This window comes from Coccidioides posadasii, chromosome 1, assembly GCF_018416015.2.
Source record: "Coccidioides posadasii str. Silveira chromosome 1, complete sequence".
NCBI classification, from domain to species: Eukaryota; Fungi; Ascomycota; class Eurotiomycetes; order Onygenales; family Onygenaceae; genus Coccidioides; species Coccidioides posadasii.
In genome coordinates this window covers 3,662,513-3,683,257 of record NC_089407.1, presented here as the reverse complement: position 1 = coordinate 3,683,257, position 20,745 = coordinate 3,662,513, and the positions used below count along the sequence as shown (strand labels likewise).

Here is a 20,745-nt window from a genome sequence, read left to right as displayed (position 1 = left end):
GGACCTGTAACCCTGTTGTGCCGCTGATTCTCCAAGCACGCAAGCCGTCGTTAGTGTCATATAGAGGGGAAGGCATCAGGGAGCGCCCCGATAACTTCAAGGAGCTCGACGGGCACGAACAAGAGAGGATAACGGACAAAATAAAGCGGACTGCTACACAGGATTAGTATATGATGCAGACTAGTTTGGAGAACCCTCTTCTATCCCGAGCCCTAGATGTACCTCAGCGTGAAGTGCTGGGTCACCTAGTCGCCTTTGCCGGTGATTCTTGGAACGCCGCTCACGGCTTTATGAAACTTCGAGAATCTTTGCTGAAAGTTCTAAGGCAAACAACACCTGTCCCATATTTACCGCTACTCCCGGATGGCGGAGGTTTTGCTAACTTAAAATCACGAATGACAGACGCTGGGATCTCTTCCGCATGGAGGGACCAAAGCCATATCGTTTCACGGACGAGGAAATCGAGCAACACAACAAAGGTGGCGAAGGATTCAACGAGCTCCAGGATTTCTGGGATCTACTGGATGGAGCCGTTGACCGGGAAGGATTCACGTTCCATGAAAATTTCGACGGCGCAATCGATTTTTTCTCCGAAATGCGTGGAGCGTGTGATGCCGGAAGGCGAGGGAGAGGATCGCGAAGAATGGGAGCGCTGGACTCAATGAGTCGTCGAGCGTAAGAAGGAGAGGGAGGAGAGGAATAAGTCAGAGTGATCTCTCTCGCTTCGGCGGCTCTTTTGTTGGCGCCTTACTCCCACCAGGCAATAGGGACAACGTTCGGTATGTGTGTAGGTACTCCGTACGTCGTGATTTTAAAATAGTCTCGACGCAATTTCAGCCCAATCTCAGCTCGATATATTGATCTTCTTAATTGGTTTGGTGTTTCCTCTATTCCTAGAACTACTCCGCATAGTAAGGAGGATAACCCTTACTCTGTCCTCTCCATCTTCTTTCTTGGCACAGCGAAATTGAAGCGGAGCGGAAGTGAAGGCTTGGCATCGGAGGGCTAGACTGATGATGTAATCCGAAGCTTAGCTCGCAAACTAAATTTGTGCTGTCGTGGAATTTCGAGAGTAGAAACCTCAAAAGTACGATAACACTGGCGAGGCCGTTTTGGCAGCAAATTCGCGGATGGACAATTTTTTCCTCGTTACATTCGTTGAACCCACCCAGATCTGGTTATGCTAGTTACGGTTATTTTTTTGGGATTTTTTTGATTGGTCTCTGCGTTCAGCACCGTTTAGCGGTCGTTTCACGAAAATTTCCGCCCTTCTGCGCGATTTTTCCCGCTACCTGAGTTGGTACGAACCCTGGCTGTGACGATTCAATTTTCGCAGAGTATTAACCTTGATAGCATTGGGAGGGAATTACCACAGTCCGGCTCTGCGTGCCATTTCTGCGCAGATCTCAGCCCGCTAAATGTTTGTCATGGGCGCATTCACCAGCCGGCGATTGATTTCATAAGATGTCACGCCGCAGACTGGGGGGGAGAATACCCGGTTGCAAAATGCTTCAAGGTACGCCCACCACCCCTCCCCAGGGATTTGTTCAATTGTCGGCCCTCGAACATGGGCGTTTTGATGCCGTTTCTGTCGTTATCCCGCTACTGAGACCGCTGTAGCGCAGAAGTGCTGAAAACCATCTCCAGAAACAGGACCTCGCATTTCCTCCTTAGCCGATGTGCCTATTTCTCTTCTAAAAGCAGAGTTGGAGAGACGGAGCTTAGATATACGAGCGCAGGGAGTTTCTCCGGGTCCAGCGCAGCCGAGCACACGACCAGCTTGCGGTAGTACGACGAAGGCAGGATCTTATAACACGCCAATCCATGTTTTTGCGCTATTCCTTATACTTATCCTCAGCACGTTAGGTATGGTGGATGGAGACCTTTTTATTTTATCCTTGAGCTTTTTTTGTGAGCCGTGGCTGATCGATCTTGAATTTAGCATGTTCATTTCCAATAATTGCTCGCCGCTTTCCCCGTCTCCCTATTCCCCGTCGCTTTCTCTTTTTATCTCGACACTTCGGCACGGGAGTCCTCATCGCAACGGCGTTTGTTCATCTACTTCCGACGGCATTCATTTCTTTGACGAACCCATGTCTCCCGCATTTTTGGAATAGGGGCTACCCAGAAACAGCTGGATTAGTTGCGATGATTGCGGTGATGATTGTGGTTACTATTGAAATGTTTTTTGCGATGAGAGGCGCAGGACATGTCCATGGAAGTGAATATGATACATTGATGGATGAGGTATCACACCATAACCATTATGAGGGTCTTGGTGTGGGACGCGACGATACTTGTGGTTCTGGAACACAACACGGAACGCGCCAAATGTCTCTTGGATTTCGTCCAGTTCCAACCGCATCTCGAGACAGCCTTATCGACGGCGCCAGTCCGACGTTGGCAAAAGATCCCGAAAATCAGCGGCAGGGGGACGACGAGAACCTCCAACTTGAAGAGCTAGATCCCTTCCCCGACGACTCTTCGGAGTTCAACGACTCCCCTACCAGTGAAGCTCATCCATCGCACCCCCGACCGCCCCCTCACCATAGTCATGGCCACGTCCATTTCAGTGGTTCTCGCTCACAAAAGGCTCAAAAGCAGCTTATACAATGTCTTCTCCTTGAGGCCGGTATTCTATTCCATAGCATTTTCATCGGCATGGCTCTCAGCGTCGCCACTGGCGCGAATTTTATCGTCCTCCTTGTCGCAATATCCTTTCATCAGACATTTGAAGGCTTTGCGCTCGGCGCTCGAATTGCCTCTTTGATACCCGATTTATTCCCGGCTTCATCGCCGAAACCGTGGCTTATGGCTCTTGCATACGGGACGACCACACCCATCGGACAGGCGATAGGGCTGGGATTGCATACGCTGTATGATCCCGCAAGTGAAATAGGATTGATTACGGTGGGAATGACAAACGCTTTCAGTAGTGGGTTGTTACTGTTTGCGGGGCTTGTGGAGCTTCTGGCAGAGGACTTCCTGAGTGATAGGAGCTTCGAGACATTGAGGGGGAGAAACAGAATTGAAGCATGCTTTGCAGTTGCTGGTGGTGCAGCACTTATGGCGTTGGTGGGAGCCTTTGCATGATGCTTCTGCGAATCCGTCTTCGACCTGTAATTATCATATGTGCATACGTTATGACTATACATTTGTCTTCCTATTTAGAGTTCTTGAATAGAGAATCCCAGTTAAAGCTCTTAATATTTAAAATACCCTGGGATATCAAACTATGTGTCTTCGAGTAGAAACAACGAAATTGTTCTATCGGGCATTCTAGGCGCTTGCTTCATGCACATAGCATAAAAATCCACTCTCAAAAAGGATTGAAGGAAAGACATGAAAAGTCACACAGAAGACAAAGCCTTACTGCAAGTATTCAATAACCATGGCACTAGCTCCGCCGCCACCGTTGCAAATGCCGACGCAGCCCAGCTTGCCTTTCTTTTCTCTCAACACACCCAACAAGGTGGTCAAGATGCGAGCACCGCTAGCTCCAAGTGGATGGCCCAGGGCAACAGCGCCGCCGTGGAGGTTGACCTTGTCCTCGGAGAGGCCGAGAAGTTTCATATTTGCGAGTGCGACAACACTAAAAGCTTCGTTGACCTCGAAGGCATCGATAGCAGATTGCTCGACGCCAGCGTGCTTCAGAGCCTTGGGGATGGCGAGAGATGGGGCGGTAGTGAATTTGCTGGGTGCCTTGGCTGCATCACCCCAGCCGAGGATTTTGGCAAGGGGCTTGATATTAAGCTCTTTGAGCTTGGATTCGGAGACGAGAACGACGGCAGCGGCGCCGTCATTGAGGGGAGAGGAGTTTGGAGCAGTGACGGTGCCGCCGTTGGGAATGAACGCGGGCTTAATGGCACGGAGTTTTTCAGGGTGAAGCTGGTGGCTGTTAGGTGGAGAAACGAAGAATAAATTTGGATGAAGGGTTATATTGACTAACGTTCTTTGGTTCCTCATCCTTATCAACGATAGTAGAGGGTTTGCCCCTGACACCGGGAATCTCAATGGGAGCAATCTCAAAATCGAAGCCACCGGATTTTTGGGCTGCCTGCGCACGTTCATATGTCCGGATGGCATAGTCATCCTGCTGCTGCCGGGTGAAACCGTGGTCCTCAGCACACTCTTCAGCCTGGAGACCCATAAGCTCTTTCTTTCCGTAGGCATCGGAGAGACCATCCTTCATAATTCCATCAACAAATGTCTGGTGGCCGTATTTGGCACCCGTTCTCATGTTTGGGAGGTAATGAGGGGTATTCGACATCGATTCAGTGCCGCCAGCAACGATGATATCGGCGTTGCCGGTCATGATAGTCTGAGCGCCGAGGATGATGGCCTTCAGGCCAGAGGCGCAGACCTTGTTGACGGTAGTGCAGACAGTCGACTCACGGAGGCCAGCACCGAGAGCGCATTGTCTGGAGGGGTTCTGTCCGACACTGCAAGCCGTTAATCGTCGGGCACTCGAGTTCGCAGGAAGGCAGCAACTTACTTTGCAGATAGAACGTTACCGAAGAATACTTCTTCTACATCTTCTGCTTTGATTTCAGGGACTCTTTCGAGGGCAGCTGTTGGGTTGACCTGTTAGCCGGACATGGCATCTCTCACCCTTGGGGAACTGCAGGGATCTTACCCTTGATGGCATGCGATCCCAACTGAGGGGCAGTCAGGCTGGACAGAGCTCTGGAAGTATCCCAATTAGCATGGTAAGTTCGGACAAAGCAGGCGACGGACTTGAGATGCCAATAATAGCTATCTGAAACAGATTTGGTCGCCTAGGCGTTGGGATTCAGGGAGCTACTCACCCGAGAAAGGAGCCTAGTGGGGTTCGCGCGGCGGAGACGATGTAGACTGGCGGACGGGAAGACATCTTTGTTCCTGTGCTCAACAAGTGAAAAAGAACGTAGCAAAAGGTTGTTATGTTCTTAAGGGAGAGGAGGAGAGAGAAGGAGAGAGGGATAAAATACTGCGCACAAGAAGAAGACTGGCGAATATGGTTCAGTGGAAGGTTATCTCTGTGAAGTAAATAACAGAGGGTTGTTTCTGGCTTGTTGGGAAGTCTGAGACTAGGTGGAGCAGTGGGCTTATATAGTTCGGTTCTAGGATGCAGAGATGCGATACACGCCTCCTCTCGATGACAATGCAACCAATCGCTGATATCGATAGTAATTGGTGATGCCGAGTATACGATCACAAATCAATTATTATTCTGCGCTTCGAGATGCCGCCGCCGAGCGAGCAAGAAAATGTTGAGGCAGAACGGAGCATTACAAGAACTGCAAGCTTCGTAATTACACTATCTGCGGCAAACTTTGTATGGTACTGTATCGAGAGCTTCTCGCCGCTTTTGGTTTAGTGCAATAATAAGGTTTGGCTAATGTTGACTAGCACTGGTATTATGTAATCAGTTGATGAATTCAGGCTCCAGGAAGACAGACGGCCAGACGAACTTGCGCTGCTGCAACACAAGATTCCTGGAGGTGCCCGTGTCCGGGATTGGTCAAGCTGGGTCCCGCGTTTTGGACTGTGTTCTACGGAGTTTTACGGCCAGAGATTCAGCAGTCCGCCCTGAAAACCGTTTTGTGAAGGAGAGTCGGTTGATCGTGCGCTTTCAAAATGGATGACCTTTATGACGAGTAAGAAGGCCTTGCGCTGTGTTGAAATATGGTCGCGAGACATTTTTGCTCAGCGATTGTGTTAAGATATATACTGATATTAGCTACGCAGGTTTGGAAACTACATTGGAGGTGCTGAGGAGTCTGATGAGGAAGAGCATCATGGCGAGATGCCGGCCCAGAGCTATGCCTACGATCTGGAGTCAGAGGAAGAGGAAGAAGCGGCCGCTCCAGATCAGCAATTGATGGAAATAGACGGTGAGGCCTGAGTGACTGTATTAATCTCCCGATGCTGCTTTGGCTAACCTTGAATTGTCAATTCAGAGCAGGGCCCCTCCAATGCCGTCATCCTCCATGAAGACAAACAGTACTATCCGACCGCGCAGCAGGTCTACGGCGCAGAAGTGGAGACGTTGGTAGAAGAAGAAGATGCACAGCCGTTGACCCAGCCGATTATTGCTCCGATACAACAGAAGAAATTTGCCGTCCAGGAAGCGGATTTGCCCCCGGTGTTTTATTCGCGCGAGTTCATGACAGACATGCTGAATTTCCCGGGACAAATACGAAATATCGCTCTCGTGGGGCATATCCATCATGGGAAAACCGCGTTCATGGACACCCTCGTGATGGAAACACACGACCTTGCTGTGAAACTAGACCGAAGAACGGGGAAAGCAAAAGATGAACAGCTACGATATACAGATGTGCACCTTCTTGAACGAGAGAGAGGTTTGTCCATAAAATCTGCACCAATGAGTTTAGTATTGCAGGGTACAAAAGGAAAATCCTACTTGTTTAACGTCCTCGATACTCCCGGCCACGTCAATTTCGTGGACGAAGTGGCGGCTTCGCTTAGATTGGTTGACGGTGTGGTCCTTGTTGTGGATGTGGTGGAAGGTGTTCAGATCAACACAGAACAGATCATTAAATACGCCGTCCTTGAAGATCTCCCCCTCACGCTGGTCGTGAATAAGATGGATCGCCTAATCCTCGAGCTTAAACTAAATCCGACTGACGCTTATTTCAAGCTCAAACATGTGATTGAAGAAGTCAACACTGTCATTGAAAAGACATTGCCTGGGCAGGGAGAAAAACGAAGGTTGAGCCCTGAGAAGGGTAATGTTGCATTCGCATGTACGGCCATGAACTGGTGCTTTACCCTTCAGTCATTCGCGAAGATGTATGCCGATACATTCTCCAAAGTTGACATCTCAGAGTTTGCCGTTCGCCTATGGGGAGACATTTTCTTCAGCCCTAAAAGCAGAAAATTCACAAGAAAGGGGGTAGAGGAAACCTCCGAACGCTCCTTCGTACATTTTGTCTTAGAGCCTATTTACAAAATTTTTTCCCATACGATCAGTGAGAGTCCAGAAGATCTGAAGGATACCCTTGCTACGCTTGGGATTAGCTTAAAGCCCTCGCAGCTGAAGTCGGATGCAAGAGTCCTCCTGAAGCTGGTGTGCGAGCAATTCTTTGGGCCCGTGGGAGGATTTGTGGACATGATCGTGGATCACATCCCGTCTCCAGTAGAAGGGGCACCCAAGCTTCTTGAGAAGTATTACACAGGCCCTCTTGACACAAAGATTGCCGCCGGGATGTTATCTTGTGATCAGGACGGCCAGCTTGTTGTTCATATCACGAAGTTATTTAATACCCCCGATGCAGCTGGGTTCTATGCTTTTGGGAGAATTATGAGCGGCACGGCCCGTCCAGGCCAGCAAGTCAGGGTGCTAGGACAAGGATATACTGTCGATGATGAAGAAGATATGGTCGTGTCTACGATTGCAGACACATTTATTGCTGAATCTCGCTACAATATATACACGAGCGGCGTTCCCGCCGGAAATTGGGTGCTCTTAAGTGGCATAGACAATTCAATTGTCAAAACAGCTACGCTCGTTCCCCTACGCCTTGAAGATGATGAAGATGCTTACATCTTCAAACCTATCCGGCATATGACCGAATCTGTGTTTAAGGTGGCCGTTGAGCCTATTAACCCTTCTGAGCTCCCCAAGATGTTGGAAGGACTACGAAAAATAAACAAAAGCTACCCCCTCATCTCTACAAAAGTTGAAGAATCTGGTGAACATATTGTTCTTGGGACAGGTGAGCTCTATATGGATTGTGTGCTCCATGACCTCCGTCGACTATACGCCGAAATGGAGCTCAAGGTTTCAGATCCGGTAACACGATTTTGTGAAACTGTCGTTGAGACATCTGCCATTATGTGCTATGCAATGACACCGAATAAGAAGAATAAAATCACCATGGTTGCTGAACCCTTGGACGATGGCATCGCTGAAGATATAGAAGCCGGACACGTTCGCATTCGGGACCCTACAAGGAAGGTTGCTAGATTTTTCGAGGAAAAATATGACTGGGACAAGTTGGCCGCTCGGAGTATCTGGGCATTTGGACCAGATGAAATGGGACCAAATATACTCCAGGACGATACTCTACCATCTCAAGTCGACAAAAAGCTGCTTGGTACGGTAAGAGATTCTATCCGTCAAGGGTTTAGCTGGGGCACCCGTGAAGGCCCTCTATGTGAAGAACGTACGTCCGTAATATGTGTTTTATCTCCCCATCCCTTCTCCCTCTCTTCCTTTTTTTTTTTTTTTTTTTTTTTTTTGTTTTTGGTTGGAAAGCTATGTGACTAACTCTACACAGCCATTCGAAACACCAAATTCCGCCTCACAGATATCACACTTGCCGATCAAGCCATCTTCCGTGGCGGTGGCCAGATCATTCCCACAACGCGAAGAGCCATTTACTCCTCCTTCCTCTTGGCCTCTCCACGCCTCATGGAACCGATCTATACATGCTCCATGATAGGCCCGGCTGACTCGGTTGCATCTATATACACTGTACTCTCCCGGCGTCGGGGGCATGTTCTCACTGATGGTCCTATTGCAGGCACTCCCCTCTATTCTGTTCGTGGATTAATACCAGTGATTGATTCCTTTGGCTTTGAAACGGATCTTAGGATCCATACACAGGGCCAGGCGACGGTATCTCTAGTATTTGACAAGTGGAGCGTGGTTCCTGGTGACCCGTTGGATAGAGAGGTGAAACTGCGGCCTCTAGAGATGGCTAGTGCGATGGCGACGGCGAGAGATTTTGTGCTAAAAACAAGACGGCGGAAAGGTTTGGCAGAGGACGTTACTGTTAGTAAATTCTTAGAGCCGGAGTTGTGGAAGGGCTTGAAGGAGAGTGGAGTTCTTGGTGAAGGGTGAACCTGGGTCTAAACACGGCATATATGTGCATGTATTATAATATGAGCAACTGGTGATTTGAAATCAAGCCATTGAATAAATAACTATTTACAGATCCTGTCCCATTGTGCCGTGGCGCCAAAAATACTAAAAAGATTCCTACTTCAATGTCCATTTCTTGAAGATTAACTCCATATAAGGTTGCTAAAAACATCCAAACGCATCTTATTTGCAAGTCTCCAACATTTTTTCGATTACGCTCATTAGCGTTGAATTCTCCGCAGCGGCTGCAACTCTCTCCTTATCCGCTAGCTGCTTATTCACTTCCTCGGCGGTGCTATGCGTGCCCTCTTTGATCCGCACATCAACTCTAAACCGTGATGGCAAGCTCTGTTCAAGTCTCACACGCACCCCAAGCCCAATCACAGTGGCCAGACTGCAATGTGTGATGGTGGGCGTAACTAGTACGGTAACTTTCTTAAGGGGTGACGAAGGGTCACTGGGAAGTGCTGGGGTAATGGAAATGTCTGGAAGTGATACTACAGCAAGTTCGCCGAGAGATATTGGGTGTTCAGGATCAGATATGGTAGATATTAGGTCTATCGATGTCCATGCTAAAATGAGTATTTGTCCGTGGATGTGAAACGGCGAAACGGGGGTACCAGGACGCACCATAGATTTCCTGCTCATCAATCGGCTCTTCCGAATCATCTTCAAGTTTCCCTACGCTCTCTGTTTCACTGTTTGACTTATCGAGATATGTAGAAAACGGGTCGTCCTCCCAAGGTCGCGTCGCAAGATTGCTACTCGCGAAGATTGTGCCATCAAACACATCTGCTTTGCGAGATGGAGCCGTCGTCTTTGTAACAGACTCACGCCTTGGTAGATCTGCGGCGTTGATAATCGTAGGATTGACGTTCTGCATATTGGACCCGACAGCTTGGATTCGTCCTTGCGTGACTTCGTTTCAACAAGGATTGTTTCGCCTTTGCACGATCAACTCTGTACCCGTGCCAACTTCGCTTACGTAGGTGCTCTTGCAGTGGGAAGAGGCTCTCTGGGAGGGGAAGCTAGCTGCTGACTGGCTTAACCCTGGACAACAGAGGAAAACTTTTTGGCGCCTCTAATATGAATGTACTATGTTGAGCAACGTGCATGCGGATTGTTTCAGGTGACTCTTCCGCGACGTCAGGGACGATGCAGGCGACGGAAGCAAGACGCAGGTCAATAGAAACGCAGGTCCCAGCCACATGAGATCAAATGCGGTTTCATCTAAAGAAAGCCGACAGGCACTGCGAGCATTGGGGTCGCTTGTCGATGGCGTGGGGGCGTGATGGAGCTGATAAGAGAATGACATAAGCGGGAGTGGCGCTGGGGCTGTATTGTAACTCTGTAACCGAACGATCGCGTGTGCGAGTGTTTCAATCATTACGTTACCGGAAGTTAGTTCAAATAAGGTTAGAGCCGAGTGCCGGGGCGATCGCCGCATCAGTTCCGCTTGACAAGGGAGTATGACTTCGTGGCATCAACAATGCTGCCGGCCTGCATGCTCCTGTCTAGTTTTAATGCCCATAGCCGGGTCAATATATTGGACCAAAGCTCTGAGCTCTGAGATTGGACATACCTTTCACCGCCTTGCTCCCACAATACAATAATATCTTTTCAAATGAGGAGAAGAGCATTGCAAACGGCTTATATTGACGACGGTGTTTAAACGAGATACCCTTTGCCATATTTGGGATCAAGACTCGATATTGGGTATTGCGAAGACTCTCCTTGTCTTCCATATGGGACAATGGTATCAGGTATCAAGCACAAGGTTTCAGACTACTCCGTACTGGTGGAATGAATCTCCTTGCTACCCCTGTGCTTCTTGTCAGTTGCGGTACAAGTTCCTTTCCTTGCAACAAAAACTAGAGTGATGGAGGCGGGCAACTTAAACTGGTTTTATTTGGGCCTCTCTGCACAGGAGTATTCTCTGTTTGATTCATACAATGGTTTAGCTTCTGGTGAATAGGAAGCACAAGCTTACCAAGAGTCCATCGATGCTTTTGGCTTCCGGCATGGGACAGCCACAATTTGCTATAGCCATGTTTCCTCAAAATCTGCTACTAGTGTGGGCAGCGATGACACCAATAAGGCCTCATTGCGCTCCTGCTATTCAGCAGCCTCCCATATTTATTTATTTTTTTTATAGAGCCTGTGCCTCTGCCTTGCACCTGTGCAACATCAGCACAAAGGATAATTAACATTAGAGAGTTTGCTGTCTCTTGAGTCCTGAAGATATTCTTCAATCTCTCTCCTTTCGCCTTGTTCTCATTACAGAGTAGTGTAGAACTACACATGCCAATGAAGGAATATTTGATTTTATGCTCGCGACACTTGGGTTAGCTACCTTGTGATCCATAATCACCCCAAATTTGAGTGGACTCTGCGGGTATAAAGCATGCTCTGGATTTCTTGCAGGCCATACAGCTTAAGCAATCTCAACTGATTGAATTCGAAAATATTGTCGGTGGAAATGGAAAGAAGCTGACGTGGTTAGATGATCATCATTTTACGTCACCGCATTTTTTTTTTTAATTCCATCTGCATGCCCAACAGGCAGCAGGCGGGATGGAAATGGAGCCCGTTAAAGAGAAATAATTTTTCTTTCCCTCAATATCCAGATACAACCCAACCTGGCCTCCACAAGCCGCAGCACCAAATCCTATCAGCTTGGAAAATTAAGCTGCAATCTGAAAGCCTGTTTTAACCCGTCTGCCTGAAATTGTTATCTACCAGACGTGGATGGAGCGTGTTGGTGAAATACGGAAGAATCCGGATGAAAATTATTGCTCCTCACGAGGAATTCGGGACTTGCAAAGAGGAGGCACAATGAGCGCTGTTATTTCTTCTGTTGTTTTATCACAAAGATATGTGTGACGTTTCACGAGGCTACCACAGGGAAAGGGTCGCGGCCTGAAGAGGACTCGGCAAAGTTGGAATGATGTTACATCTCAAACTTGCCCATACGGACCGAAGGTCAACGACAATAGGAACTGAGGGATCTCTCAAAAAAGCTGGAATTCCTTCAAAGTCAAGAAGTACAGTCGCAGCGTGCTCCAGCTGGTGGATGTTTCAAAACGAACCGCGCCCAATGCCGAACACTACGTTTATGGAGGCTCAGCAAATACTACTGGGGGGCCAAGGGAAGAATGTCTTGGACGAGATTGAGATAGGGCTGAAATCCATCCTCACCGTTCCAGAGAGTAAACCTCGCGGTGTGGCTAATAGGGAACGGCGTCCTGATTTGTATTTAACGGGGTTGTATTTGAAATAATACGGTTAACGAGATCTTGGCTGGGGATATTTTTGCGGTTGACAAGCGATCCCACTCGAGTACTCCCGGAGGTACGGAGAAGTGAGCTGTGCCGGGGCTAAACATAACGCCCAACGGCCTTTGGTACACAATCTCATGTCGATTCCCCAGGGATACTAGTTACCCACGTAGAGAAGGTTTCCCTGGTGTGTTTTAAAGCAACGAACAGGAGACGCGCCGCGAACGAGAGTTGTTACCACTTGTATCCTTCTTAAGGACCAAAAATCAGGCTACACAATCGCAAAGCGTCAACCAGCAAATCATGAGCCATGTCATAGACCAAAACTTGCTAAGCGCCGGCTTTCCTCACGGGCCGACGCATGCGGGGTTGTGGATGCAAGGGATCTGGCGTGGGCCAGAAAAGGAACAAATCATAGTAGATAGATTTGGCTTGGTTGATGTTACATGGCCGACGGGGTACACACATGCATAGTTACATGGTACGTGCATATAGCATGATCTTCAACTTGGACTGCGTTGCTGGACGGGGAAGTGACACGGAATTAAGCCCGTCTGAAGGCCAAAATCGGCCACTCTTATGAAACCCCCCCGGCTCATAAAGGAGCCCTTTGACGTTTTCGAAGCCGATACAAGATTCAAGGTTTTGAATCGCACTTCGCAGGTGCAGATCCGTAGTTTAATGAAGAGTGTCTCGACTTGCGGCCCAGCGGCGGAGAAGTATCGGACCATTTGTGACGATTTCTATCTGATCACCCGTGGTTTCTGGAGATGCTTCACTGTGTCTCCGGAAGAATTCAACGGCGCAGCAGCTTGAACTCGGCGAAGGTTGCATGGGGCGTCGTAGAAATTATATGGAACAACCGGGGTGCACAATGCTCTCGCTCCAAACACTCATCAGCACTTCCGAGATCGTCATGGCATGGGGAACGGTTCCGATAATTCGAGCGAACCCCTTCTTCCTATAATTCATATATGCCACACTTGATTATTTTAACGAACCAATCATTCTAGTGTGCGCAGCGGGCGATCTGCGCCGTTTCCCGTTCCCCAGGCATGTTAGGGAAATTTGGAGATGGGAAAGAGTGTACTTTCGCTTGTAACTAGATGCATTTTGCTGAACCCCAAGTTTTCGCCCTTGAAGCACCACCCCTGCCTTTTCAGAGCATATGTACGGAGGAGACTGTACTGTAGACATGGACAAGCATGGATTCCCGCTCCGCGGCGAGACCATAAATAGAACACGCGCTATTCCGCTTTGGGAAATATTGATGTCGTCCGAATCACTACCCTCTACTTCGCCTCTTCCAGAGTGCGGCGCCATGGCTTTTCACCCTTCATCCCTCCCATTAGAGCATAAGCGGCCGGGAGGGCAGAAGAAGAGACGTCAAAATGGCGAAGGGTGTTCTTACTGCCTTGGGATCTGTGCGTCAAAACTGAATTTTAACTCTTCCCGACTCTGTGTTTGATCTTCCGACGCTCCGAGCCAATGTATACCCATGTTTGACCGTTGGACACAGCGGATCAGACTGGTTACCGGGCAGCACACAGGACACAGGTTTTAAAACATCGATCTATATCTTCCCCTGCGCCTTTTGTTGTATCATCAGGTGACAAGCATGCATTAGTCCATGCTGTGCTCTCGCGTCTCCAACCCGACATTTCCAGAGTTGAGCTCTTCGCTCCAACTTTGGTGGACCTTGCCCTCCCTTCAGCCCCCAATTTCCCTTCCACGGCTACCCTCAGCACTACATAATCCCCTAATTGCAATCATGGCTATGTTGGTCAATGCTGTCCCCACTCGTGTAGGCAGGTACCTGCACGGTGGCTCCGTTCGTTTCCTTTTTTTTTTTTTTTTTTTTTTTTTTCTTTTTTTTTTTTCCTTTTTCCCCCCCCAAACCCAGGCCCGTTCCTGATCCCTCCAGGCACATGCACTTAAACTTTCTGGTTTGATATATATTACTTCCTGTCTATAACCTTTCCTTTATATTCAGCTATCTTGATTACCCTAGCAGGATTTACGGTCTGGACATCGCACTAGGAGAAGGCCCTTACTACCCCCAAGCATGATATATGCCGATATCCCCGAATTCAGCAACCCCTACCTCTCTAGATCTATGGGAGCGTCATAAGCTATTCTATACGTTTCGCACCTTTCTGGTGGATGTATTTATATAGCTTTGTTTGCTTCCTCCCCTATTGCTCCACCATTCGGTCTACGTGGGCAACCAACACTGTTGTTTTGACCTAAATTTTCACTTTCAGAAATCTTTTGCTATCTATATTTACACACACTCGTTTTTTGAAATTAAAATTGAACACGAACCTCCTTTCCACAAATTTCGCTGCTTATCCACAGGAGCATTCAAATTTGAAGGAATGGAATGTTGAGAAAAGGCGAAAATTGTTTTGGTGTATCTCACATTCCTTCCCCAAGCTTCGCTCGTTTATTTGTCAATCGCTTGGAGGCACTTTGTAGCCTGAGTAATATTTCGTCGAGGGTTTGCGGGACATCCTTGAATCATATTTTCGAACCGGACAACATTCACAGCTTCGTTACGGTTTGAAAAATATAGCTGCTTCGAGATTGCGGGACACTCTCGCTGGGAAATAAAATGCAACAGTTCGGTTTCGCCACTGGGGATACCTCATCCCGAGAAGGGCATAAAAGTATTTCCAATGTGCCTCTTTATCGACGGGCTGTATTTATGCTAACTATCGTTCCTAGGTTTCGTTTTCGTTGATGAACATAATAGGCATAAACGTCTTAAGGGTTAGTTCTTGCTCCGTACCTATAGCTACAACCTAAGCTAACCAGTTCTAGTGACAAGAGCCTGCAGTGGTTGTCGTAAACGAAAAATCAAGTGTGATTCGGCAACAAGCAATATATGGCCCTGTGCTGCATGTACTAGATTGAAGCTCGTCTGCATTCCGCCAAATTGGAATGCTCAGCATGAAAATTCTTTACATGGACAGGACTTTGATCCGCTGCGATCATTAATTCAACCGAGCAATTTTGACAACTTACCGCAGCCGGCTTCCACCACCCAAAATATCTACAATTTAGGCCAATTCCAGTTCGAATTCTGTTGTCAGAATTTGGATGAAGTGCAGTCCGTTAGCAACAGCACCACTCGGATAGCACAACCGCAGCCACAGCCGTACTTGGGCCATTCCGAGAATCAAATTCAATTTCTAACAGACGATGGCTCGGCTAAAAACAGCCCATTGCAGCAACCGTTCAGTTACACCCAACCATCTACTTACACTAATGACTACCCTCCACTTAATACTGAGATTGTTCAACCTGCTACTACTTCTGTTACTGCTACCATATCTACCCCATCACCGTCCGTTTGCTCCGTATACTCGAGCCCTATATCCTCACGGAAATTTGAACCTCCACCATTGAAGAAGTGCGAAGAGCTTACAGTTAAATGTTTGCCGAGTATATTTGGGCCGTTGAAAATAGACGAGAATGGAATTGGTGAGTCTCGCGACCATTTTTCCCGTACACTGGTAGAACATTCAGTTAACCTATTCCATTTAGCACCGTATATCAGCCAACAAACAAGAGTTGAGAGCCTACCTACGCCTACATCTCCATGCAAAGAAGACGATGCTTTTCTGTCAACTTATGCTGAGCCAAGTGGCTCCATTGCTATACCACCGGAGCTGATGCCCTGTGAAGAGGAAGCCAATAGCTATTTTGAGCTATTTTTTGATAAAATCCATCCTTATATTCCTGTGATTCACCGGAGTGATTTCTATCGGCAATGGCGATCCGATAAGACCGCTATATCCCCATTGCTTCTTGAGGCAATATTTGCCTGTGCCGCAATGGTATCCGAAAATCACACAAAGGGCGTTCGGTGGCTCAATTTGGCAAACAGTAAGTCGCTACGACCCACTTCCTGCACGCCTGCTGACTTTTTAAGAACATAAGCCGGCCTTTTTGGAGGCGCCTCGGCTTAGCACAATTCAGGCGCTTCTGCTGCTTCTAAAAGCCCGTGAATTTGCACCCAAAAACGGATTTTATTACCGATCATGGCAATTAGTGAAAACAATGGTCTCAATGGCTAAGGACCTTGGGCTTCATGAGCATTATAGTAATCACACTGGCGACAAATCCTGTGGTATCAATTCAGCGGAATGCCTTATCAAGACAAGAGTTTGGCAGACGCTGCTCATTGCGGAAGTTTTGATTGGTGCACCCCAGGGTGAGCGAAACAACGGTTACCAAATATAAAGTTATTGGGATCTAGTTTTCTAACATTTGGCCGCATGTATAGGATTGAACGATTTCGGTGTAGACACCGAAACAGTGGAAACCCGCACCGCCTGGAATGTTTCCGGCTTGGATGCTTACGAAACGGAAAGGTCGCGACTATATGCTTATTTTGTACGAGTTGCATTGAGCATAAGGTGTTTCATTGATACCTATAAACAAACGAGCAAGCAAGATGATCGGATTACAGATCCTCGCTTCACCGTAAACAATGGTTTGCTTGATGACTGGGCTACCGACTTGCCTGAAGATCTGCAGATTGTTTTCCCGTCAGGCAGTACTTCCCCTTGGCTTTCATCCCATTACATGGGCAACTTGAACCTACACTTTCATCTTTCGGTTATATTACAGTACCGTCCGCAACTTGCAGCATCGGTGCGCGATACGTCTAACATGTGGAAAGCGCACATGTCTAGGTGCTATTCTTCAGCGAAAGCTATTTACCATATCCAAGACGCAATTATATCGTCCTGTGGGCTGAGCGGCCTGGGATACATGCAAAGAGGTATCCATTTAACAGTGTACTGCATTTTGACATGCCTCACGGTACACTTGGTAAGTTCGCAAGATACAACAGTGTCACCAACAATGTGCTGATTACAAGTGTCTCCTGTTATAGACAGCTCTCGCCTCTTCGGATGTAGACTTTGCTTCCGAGGCAAGTTTGTATTTCTCGCGCCATATGCGTCTCCTTGAGCGGTGTAGCCAGAAGTGGTCTCTGCCAGATATCCACGCGCAACTTGACTCTATCAGAGCTACGCTATCTGCGGATCCAACCAAGCCATTTGAGCTTGCATCGTCGTTCGTGCTTCCAGCGGCCACCAAGCAACCGGATCCAACGCAAAAGGCCGAGTCTTTACATAGGGATGGAGGGGGAATCGCCCATAGGCAAGATAGAAAACACACGGGGAATGTTACTCTTGCGATGCCTTCCCCGATCCAATTCCCGGACAAAATAGAACAGGTACCGACTACGCCACCTCCAATGATGTTTGAAGTGTTGTCGAGTGACACGGCCATGGATTCGTCGCTCAACGTTTACATGGACGGTATCGGTAGCTGGGACCCAACCCGTCTTGTCACGTAAGTTCACAGATTCTTCCAAAATCTCAATGGATCTAGAAGCGGTATGACTAACCTGCCTTTGTTTCTCAGGCAATGGGACTTAGAACTTTCTCCTAACGAAAGTTTGAGCCCAACATCATCTCTGGCATCAATAGTAATACCTAATCGCCACAATATTGACTACTGCTTCCCTACCCAGTTTGTTTCGTCCTCCCCTGCTTCTCCTTTTCAAAAGGAGTTACCATATTACACATATGATTTCGACCACCCTTTTATGTCCATGTCTGCTCAAGAGTGGAACAAGGAATTTGCTCATGTTTACACTCCGCAGGGACTAAAACGAAAATGGGAGGGAACAGATACTTTTTTGGAAGAGTCATACGCGGCAAGAAACATGTGAAGTGGATGCGCAGGTCGCCCTTCTCTCACCTGTCACTTGATGAATGACTTCGTTACATTTATATGGATTAATGATGGGTGAATATCCATATCCAGGATTAATGTGTTATGGGTAAACTCTAATTTCCTATCTCTATTCATTTTCCTTGATTGTTTTCCCTAGTTTTCGGTGTTGAGCATCCTAGTTTATAGCTGTACTCTGTTCGGTGCAGCCTCTTTTCATCTCCTTGACCAAATTTTCTGGTTTTGAGGTATGAATTAGAATCTAAGAAGCCATTGTTGGGTGGCATCCGCTATATCCAAACGTGTACAATAATAGTCGACGTCTGAGATTTGGGGTACGGGATACCATTGGCTTAGCTGGTCTAGCATATACCATCGTAAAGGAATAGTCTTGACGTACATAAGCTGTGATCGAATGGAAAACAGCTGACGAGCAAGCAACAAAATCTCAACTTCGACCTCAGCGCTTATAAGAGGTCCAAAGCGTCCTGCCGATTTCCAGACCAAAAGCCGATGCACGATAAAATTGGGCTGGTTTGTATCATAACCCCCCACTCTTACCACTCGCCATATGTTTCGTGGCTGGCGTAAAGGGTGGCCGATTTCCCTATAACAACCAATTTGCTTGCGGTGCGGTTCCGTGGAAGTTCAAGGGCACATAGAACTTATACTATGCGACTCGGCCCAAAATATCGTCCCTAGCGCTTGGTTCCAGATGACTGAACATCAGGTATCGCTTTATGGGACAGGTAGCTTGAATTCAACGCATAACTCCGTGTGGGTAATCGAAACACTTTATTTTCCCCATCCCAATAACTCTCTAAGTCTTCCGGAATGATGTTTCAGATCCGTTCACCCTCTCCGGCTAACACCAATTCTCTCATCTCTGCTTCTGATAATCCTTGCCTTATCACCCGGTAGAGGTTTCAATTCATCATTCGGATCAACAGCTCCGGATTTATTCTCGCTGTTCTTGGCCACGTTCTGCTGCTCTTGTTGCTGCTCCTGTTGGCGAAGACGGGCTTCTTCAAAGGCCAAGATATCTTCGGACGTGACAGTTATAACGGTTGGCTTGCGGCGAATCATCTTGTAGTTCTCTGCTTTTTCTTGCTTGCAGAGTTTTCGAGGTGTGGGCTTTGATTTCCTCTCACAGTGGAGCTGTTGATTGCAAGGCAGGCCAAATCTTTGGCCAAGGGGTTTCAAAGAGGCTACAAAATGCGCAGCGATTATGGCCTCTATCCGAAAGGTATATCTAGCAGAGATGTTTGTTTCCTGATGGATAGAGAGAGGAGCTGTCTTGCGTGTTGGCGATGCCTGGGAAATGCCAAGCCCAAGCAGCCAAATCACGTGGTTTTGACGTCGGGGAAAGATTTCAATCCGGCGAATCCACGACCTGATTGTCTCCAGCCTGTCGCGGTCTGACTCCTGGAGTCGAGCAAGTGGAACGCAACAATGGCAACCAATATGGCGCCAAGGAATTGTGCCGTGTCAGCGCTGCAATTCAGAAACAGAACAATTGCTGGTCTGAGAGCTGCCCGGGGATTCTCCTCAACATCCACAAGGTACAACGAGCCCGGCGATGGTACGTGACCTCTTTTTCCCTACCTGTGAGACATTGGGAAGACGGAATCGGAGTCGTATTTCTAGAGTAAAACCTCTAAGGAACAAATCGAACTAATAATCTTGGTCTTCTTTTCTATAGAATCCCCCAGACCCCCCTCGAATGCGACCTTCGACCAGACCGCCCGTCGCCAAAACACCAAGTCACTCCTCCGGGAGGTTTTCACGAAATCATCCTCTCCCGCCTCTGATCGTCCATTATTTCGGTCGTTTAAACCCCAATCACCATCCGGGCCTGTAGATGCCCGGAACCTGGGCGCAAATTCGCCTCATTCTGGCAGGGCCGAAGGGGCGGTGCGTCTTGCACCTCTCTCGTTCAGAAATCTTCCCCGAGGAGGTCGACCACGGGGTGGCGGCCGCAATCCAAACCAAAGTCTCTTGATGGCGGCCAATGCCATGTCTCGCAGACAGCGTGGACGACCAGGCCTGAGGCCCAAAGTTGCTCGCCGCCGAAGAAACGCTTCATGGCAAGCTGAGTCCGAAGACGTCGACGAGTCGGTAAAGTTATACGATAAAGAGAAGGAGGAAAAGGCTCGTCGGAAACCCGAGAGGTACGATCCAGATCCGTACAATGTGGACAAACTGAAATCTACCTGGCCGACGTTACCGATGGGTGAGGGCGGTAGCATCGTCGCCAACGCTGGAAGTGTGATGGAGAAATTAAATTGGATGGGCGAACGGTACGTTGGCTCATTTGAGCCACCGCAAGAGCTTGCCAAACGGATGTATGAGGGAAAGAGAGTTCTATTCAAGAGTGAGGAAGAGAAGGCAGAAGTCCTAGAACTTGTTCAAAATATGGTTACCGAGAAAGCAGAAAGGTTAACAGAGCGCAAGGGACAAGTAGTAGAACCAGAAGACGCCAGCTTCGAGGTTGCTAGCGATTCAGAGCGAAAGGGTCTCGTTGTTACATTGGTTCAAGGAAAATACGATAAACCGCTCGTGGATCGCCAGTCCGTCGGTAACTCTCCTGTCGTCCAGAATGTCTTAAGAAATTTGACCAACAACGGGACGTACCAATCTGCGCAGGCGGAGAAGTTCCTGGAGAAATTTATGAAAGGCTTGCCTGCTCGTTTGAGGAATCCACAGCCAAAAAATGCATAGAAAGGATTCTTTTGAGGTTGTATGCATGTAACATTAGACTTTAAATGTGTATTGTCTTTCCATCTTCTTTTCATATTGATTATGCTGGGAAAATCTACGGCATGGCTAGAATGGAGT

General features: G+C 48.0%; 8 protein-coding genes across 8 annotated transcripts; 5 read left to right on the top strand and 3 right to left on the bottom strand.

Moving 5' to 3' along the window:
- The first annotated feature begins 401 nt into the window (after window positions 1-401).
- Window positions 402-774, top strand: AIM9_3 (Phosphotransferase enzyme). Its single transcript, XM_066123422.1, has one exon. The coding sequence runs from the start codon at window positions 422-424 to the stop codon at window positions 677-679; it is 258 nt and encodes an 85-aa protein (XP_065979496.1). The 5' UTR covers window positions 402-421; the 3' UTR covers window positions 680-774.
- Window positions 775-1,938: 1,164 nt separating this feature from the next.
- ERG10 (erg10, acetyl-CoA C-acetyltransferase) lies at window positions 1,939-5,002 on the bottom strand. Its single transcript, XM_003070754.2, has 5 exons — window positions 4,809-5,002; window positions 4,637-4,686; window positions 4,496-4,571; window positions 3,950-4,442; window positions 1,939-3,888 (listed from the first exon to the last, which is right to left on the bottom strand). Exons 1-5 carry the CDS (start codon window positions 4,871-4,873, stop codon window positions 3,370-3,372), a joined length of 1,203 nt encoding a protein of 400 aa, XP_003070800.1. The 5' UTR covers window positions 4,874-5,002; the 3' UTR covers window positions 1,939-3,369.
- Window positions 2,024-3,148, top strand: D8B26_001071 (uncharacterized protein). The gene has a single exon (XM_003070753.2). The coding sequence runs from the start codon at window positions 2,149-2,151 to the stop codon at window positions 3,091-3,093; it is 945 nt and encodes a 314-aa protein (XP_003070799.2). The 5' UTR covers window positions 2,024-2,148; the 3' UTR covers window positions 3,094-3,148.
- A 460-nt stretch (window positions 5,003-5,462) lies between the features above and the next one.
- Window positions 5,463-8,936, top strand: D8B26_001069 (uncharacterized protein). The gene is made up of 4 exons (XM_003070755.2): window positions 5,463-5,639; window positions 5,731-5,876; window positions 5,943-8,174; window positions 8,289-8,936. The coding sequence occupies exons 1-4, from the start codon at window positions 5,620-5,622 to the stop codon at window positions 8,852-8,854; spliced, it is 2,964 nt and encodes a 987-aa protein (XP_003070801.2). The 5' UTR covers window positions 5,463-5,619; the 3' UTR covers window positions 8,855-8,936.
- A 12-nt stretch (window positions 8,937-8,948) lies between these two features.
- D8B26_001068 (uncharacterized protein) lies at window positions 8,949-10,108 on the bottom strand. The gene is made up of 2 exons (XM_003070756.2): window positions 9,506-10,108; window positions 8,949-9,432 (listed from the first exon to the last, which is right to left on the bottom strand). Exons 1-2 carry the CDS (start codon window positions 9,756-9,758, stop codon window positions 9,059-9,061), a joined length of 627 nt encoding a protein of 208 aa, XP_003070802.2. The 5' UTR covers window positions 9,759-10,108; the 3' UTR covers window positions 8,949-9,058.
- A 4,659-nt stretch (window positions 10,109-14,767) lies between these two features.
- On the top strand, window positions 14,768-17,905 carry D8B26_001067 (uncharacterized protein; the record flags this gene model as incomplete). Its single annotated transcript, XM_003070757.2, has 8 exons — window positions 14,768-14,822; window positions 14,881-14,925; window positions 14,977-15,639; window positions 15,703-16,044; window positions 16,091-16,372; window positions 16,445-16,995; window positions 17,060-17,523; window positions 17,596-17,905. The coding sequence occupies 8 exons, from the start codon at window positions 14,768-14,770 to the stop codon at window positions 17,903-17,905; spliced, it is 2,712 nt and encodes a 903-aa protein (XP_003070803.2).
- A 334-nt stretch (window positions 17,906-18,239) lies between these two features.
- D8B26_001066 (uncharacterized protein) lies at window positions 18,240-19,156 on the bottom strand. Its single transcript, XM_066123421.1, has one exon. It carries the CDS (start codon window positions 18,991-18,993, stop codon window positions 18,760-18,762), a length of 234 nt encoding a protein of 77 aa, XP_065979495.1. The 5' UTR covers window positions 18,994-19,156; the 3' UTR covers window positions 18,240-18,759.
- A 161-nt stretch (window positions 19,157-19,317) lies between these two features.
- On the top strand, window positions 19,318-20,628 carry D8B26_001065 (uncharacterized protein; the record flags this gene model as incomplete). Its single annotated transcript, XM_003070759.2, has 2 exons — window positions 19,318-19,489; window positions 19,610-20,628. Exons 1-2 carry the CDS (start codon window positions 19,360-19,362, stop codon window positions 20,626-20,628), a joined length of 1,149 nt encoding a protein of 382 aa, XP_003070805.1. The 5' UTR covers window positions 19,318-19,359.
- Window positions 20,629-20,745: the final 117 nt, after the last annotated feature.

Bases quoted from the DNA above. Each gene is read 5' to 3' on its own strand.
- AIM9_3 (XM_066123422.1), top strand. From the start codon at position 422: ATGGAGGGACCAAAGCCATATCGTTTCACGGACGAGGAAATCGAGCAA.
- D8B26_001071 (XM_003070753.2), top strand. From the start codon at position 2,149: ATGATTGCGGTGATGATTGTGGTTACTATTGAAATGTTTTTTGCGATG.
- ERG10 (XM_003070754.2), bottom strand. From the start codon at position 4,873: ATGTCTTCCCGTCCGCCAGTCTACATCGTCTCCGCCGCGCGAACCCCA. The intron at 4,687-4,808 runs GTGAGTAGCTCC...GGATACTTCCAG, and splicing joins CCACTAGGCTCCTTTCTCGG to AGCTCTGTCCAGCCTGACTG. The intron at 3,889-3,949 runs GTTAGTCAATAT...AACAGCCACCAG, and splicing joins AGGATGAGGAACCAAAGAAC to CTTCACCCTGAAAAACTCCG.
- D8B26_001069 (XM_003070755.2), top strand. From the start codon at position 5,620: ATGGATGACCTTTATGACGA. The intron at 5,877-5,942 runs GTGAGGCCTGAG...TTGTCAATTCAG, and splicing joins GCAATTGATGGAAATAGACG to AGCAGGGCCCCTCCAATGCC. The intron at 8,175-8,288 runs GTACGTCCGTAA...AACTCTACACAG, and splicing joins AGGCCCTCTATGTGAAGAAC to CCATTCGAAACACCAAATTC.
- D8B26_001068 (XM_003070756.2), bottom strand. From the start codon at position 9,758: ATGCAGAACGTCAATCCTACGATTATCAACGCCGCAGATCTACCAAGG. The intron at 9,433-9,505 runs GTGCGTCCTGGT...GGACATCGATAG, and splicing joins TGATGAGCAGGAAATCTATG to ACCTAATATCTACCATATCT.
- D8B26_001066 (XM_066123421.1), bottom strand. From the start codon at position 18,993: ATGATTCGCCGCAAGCCAACCGTTATAACTGTCACGTCCGAAGATATC.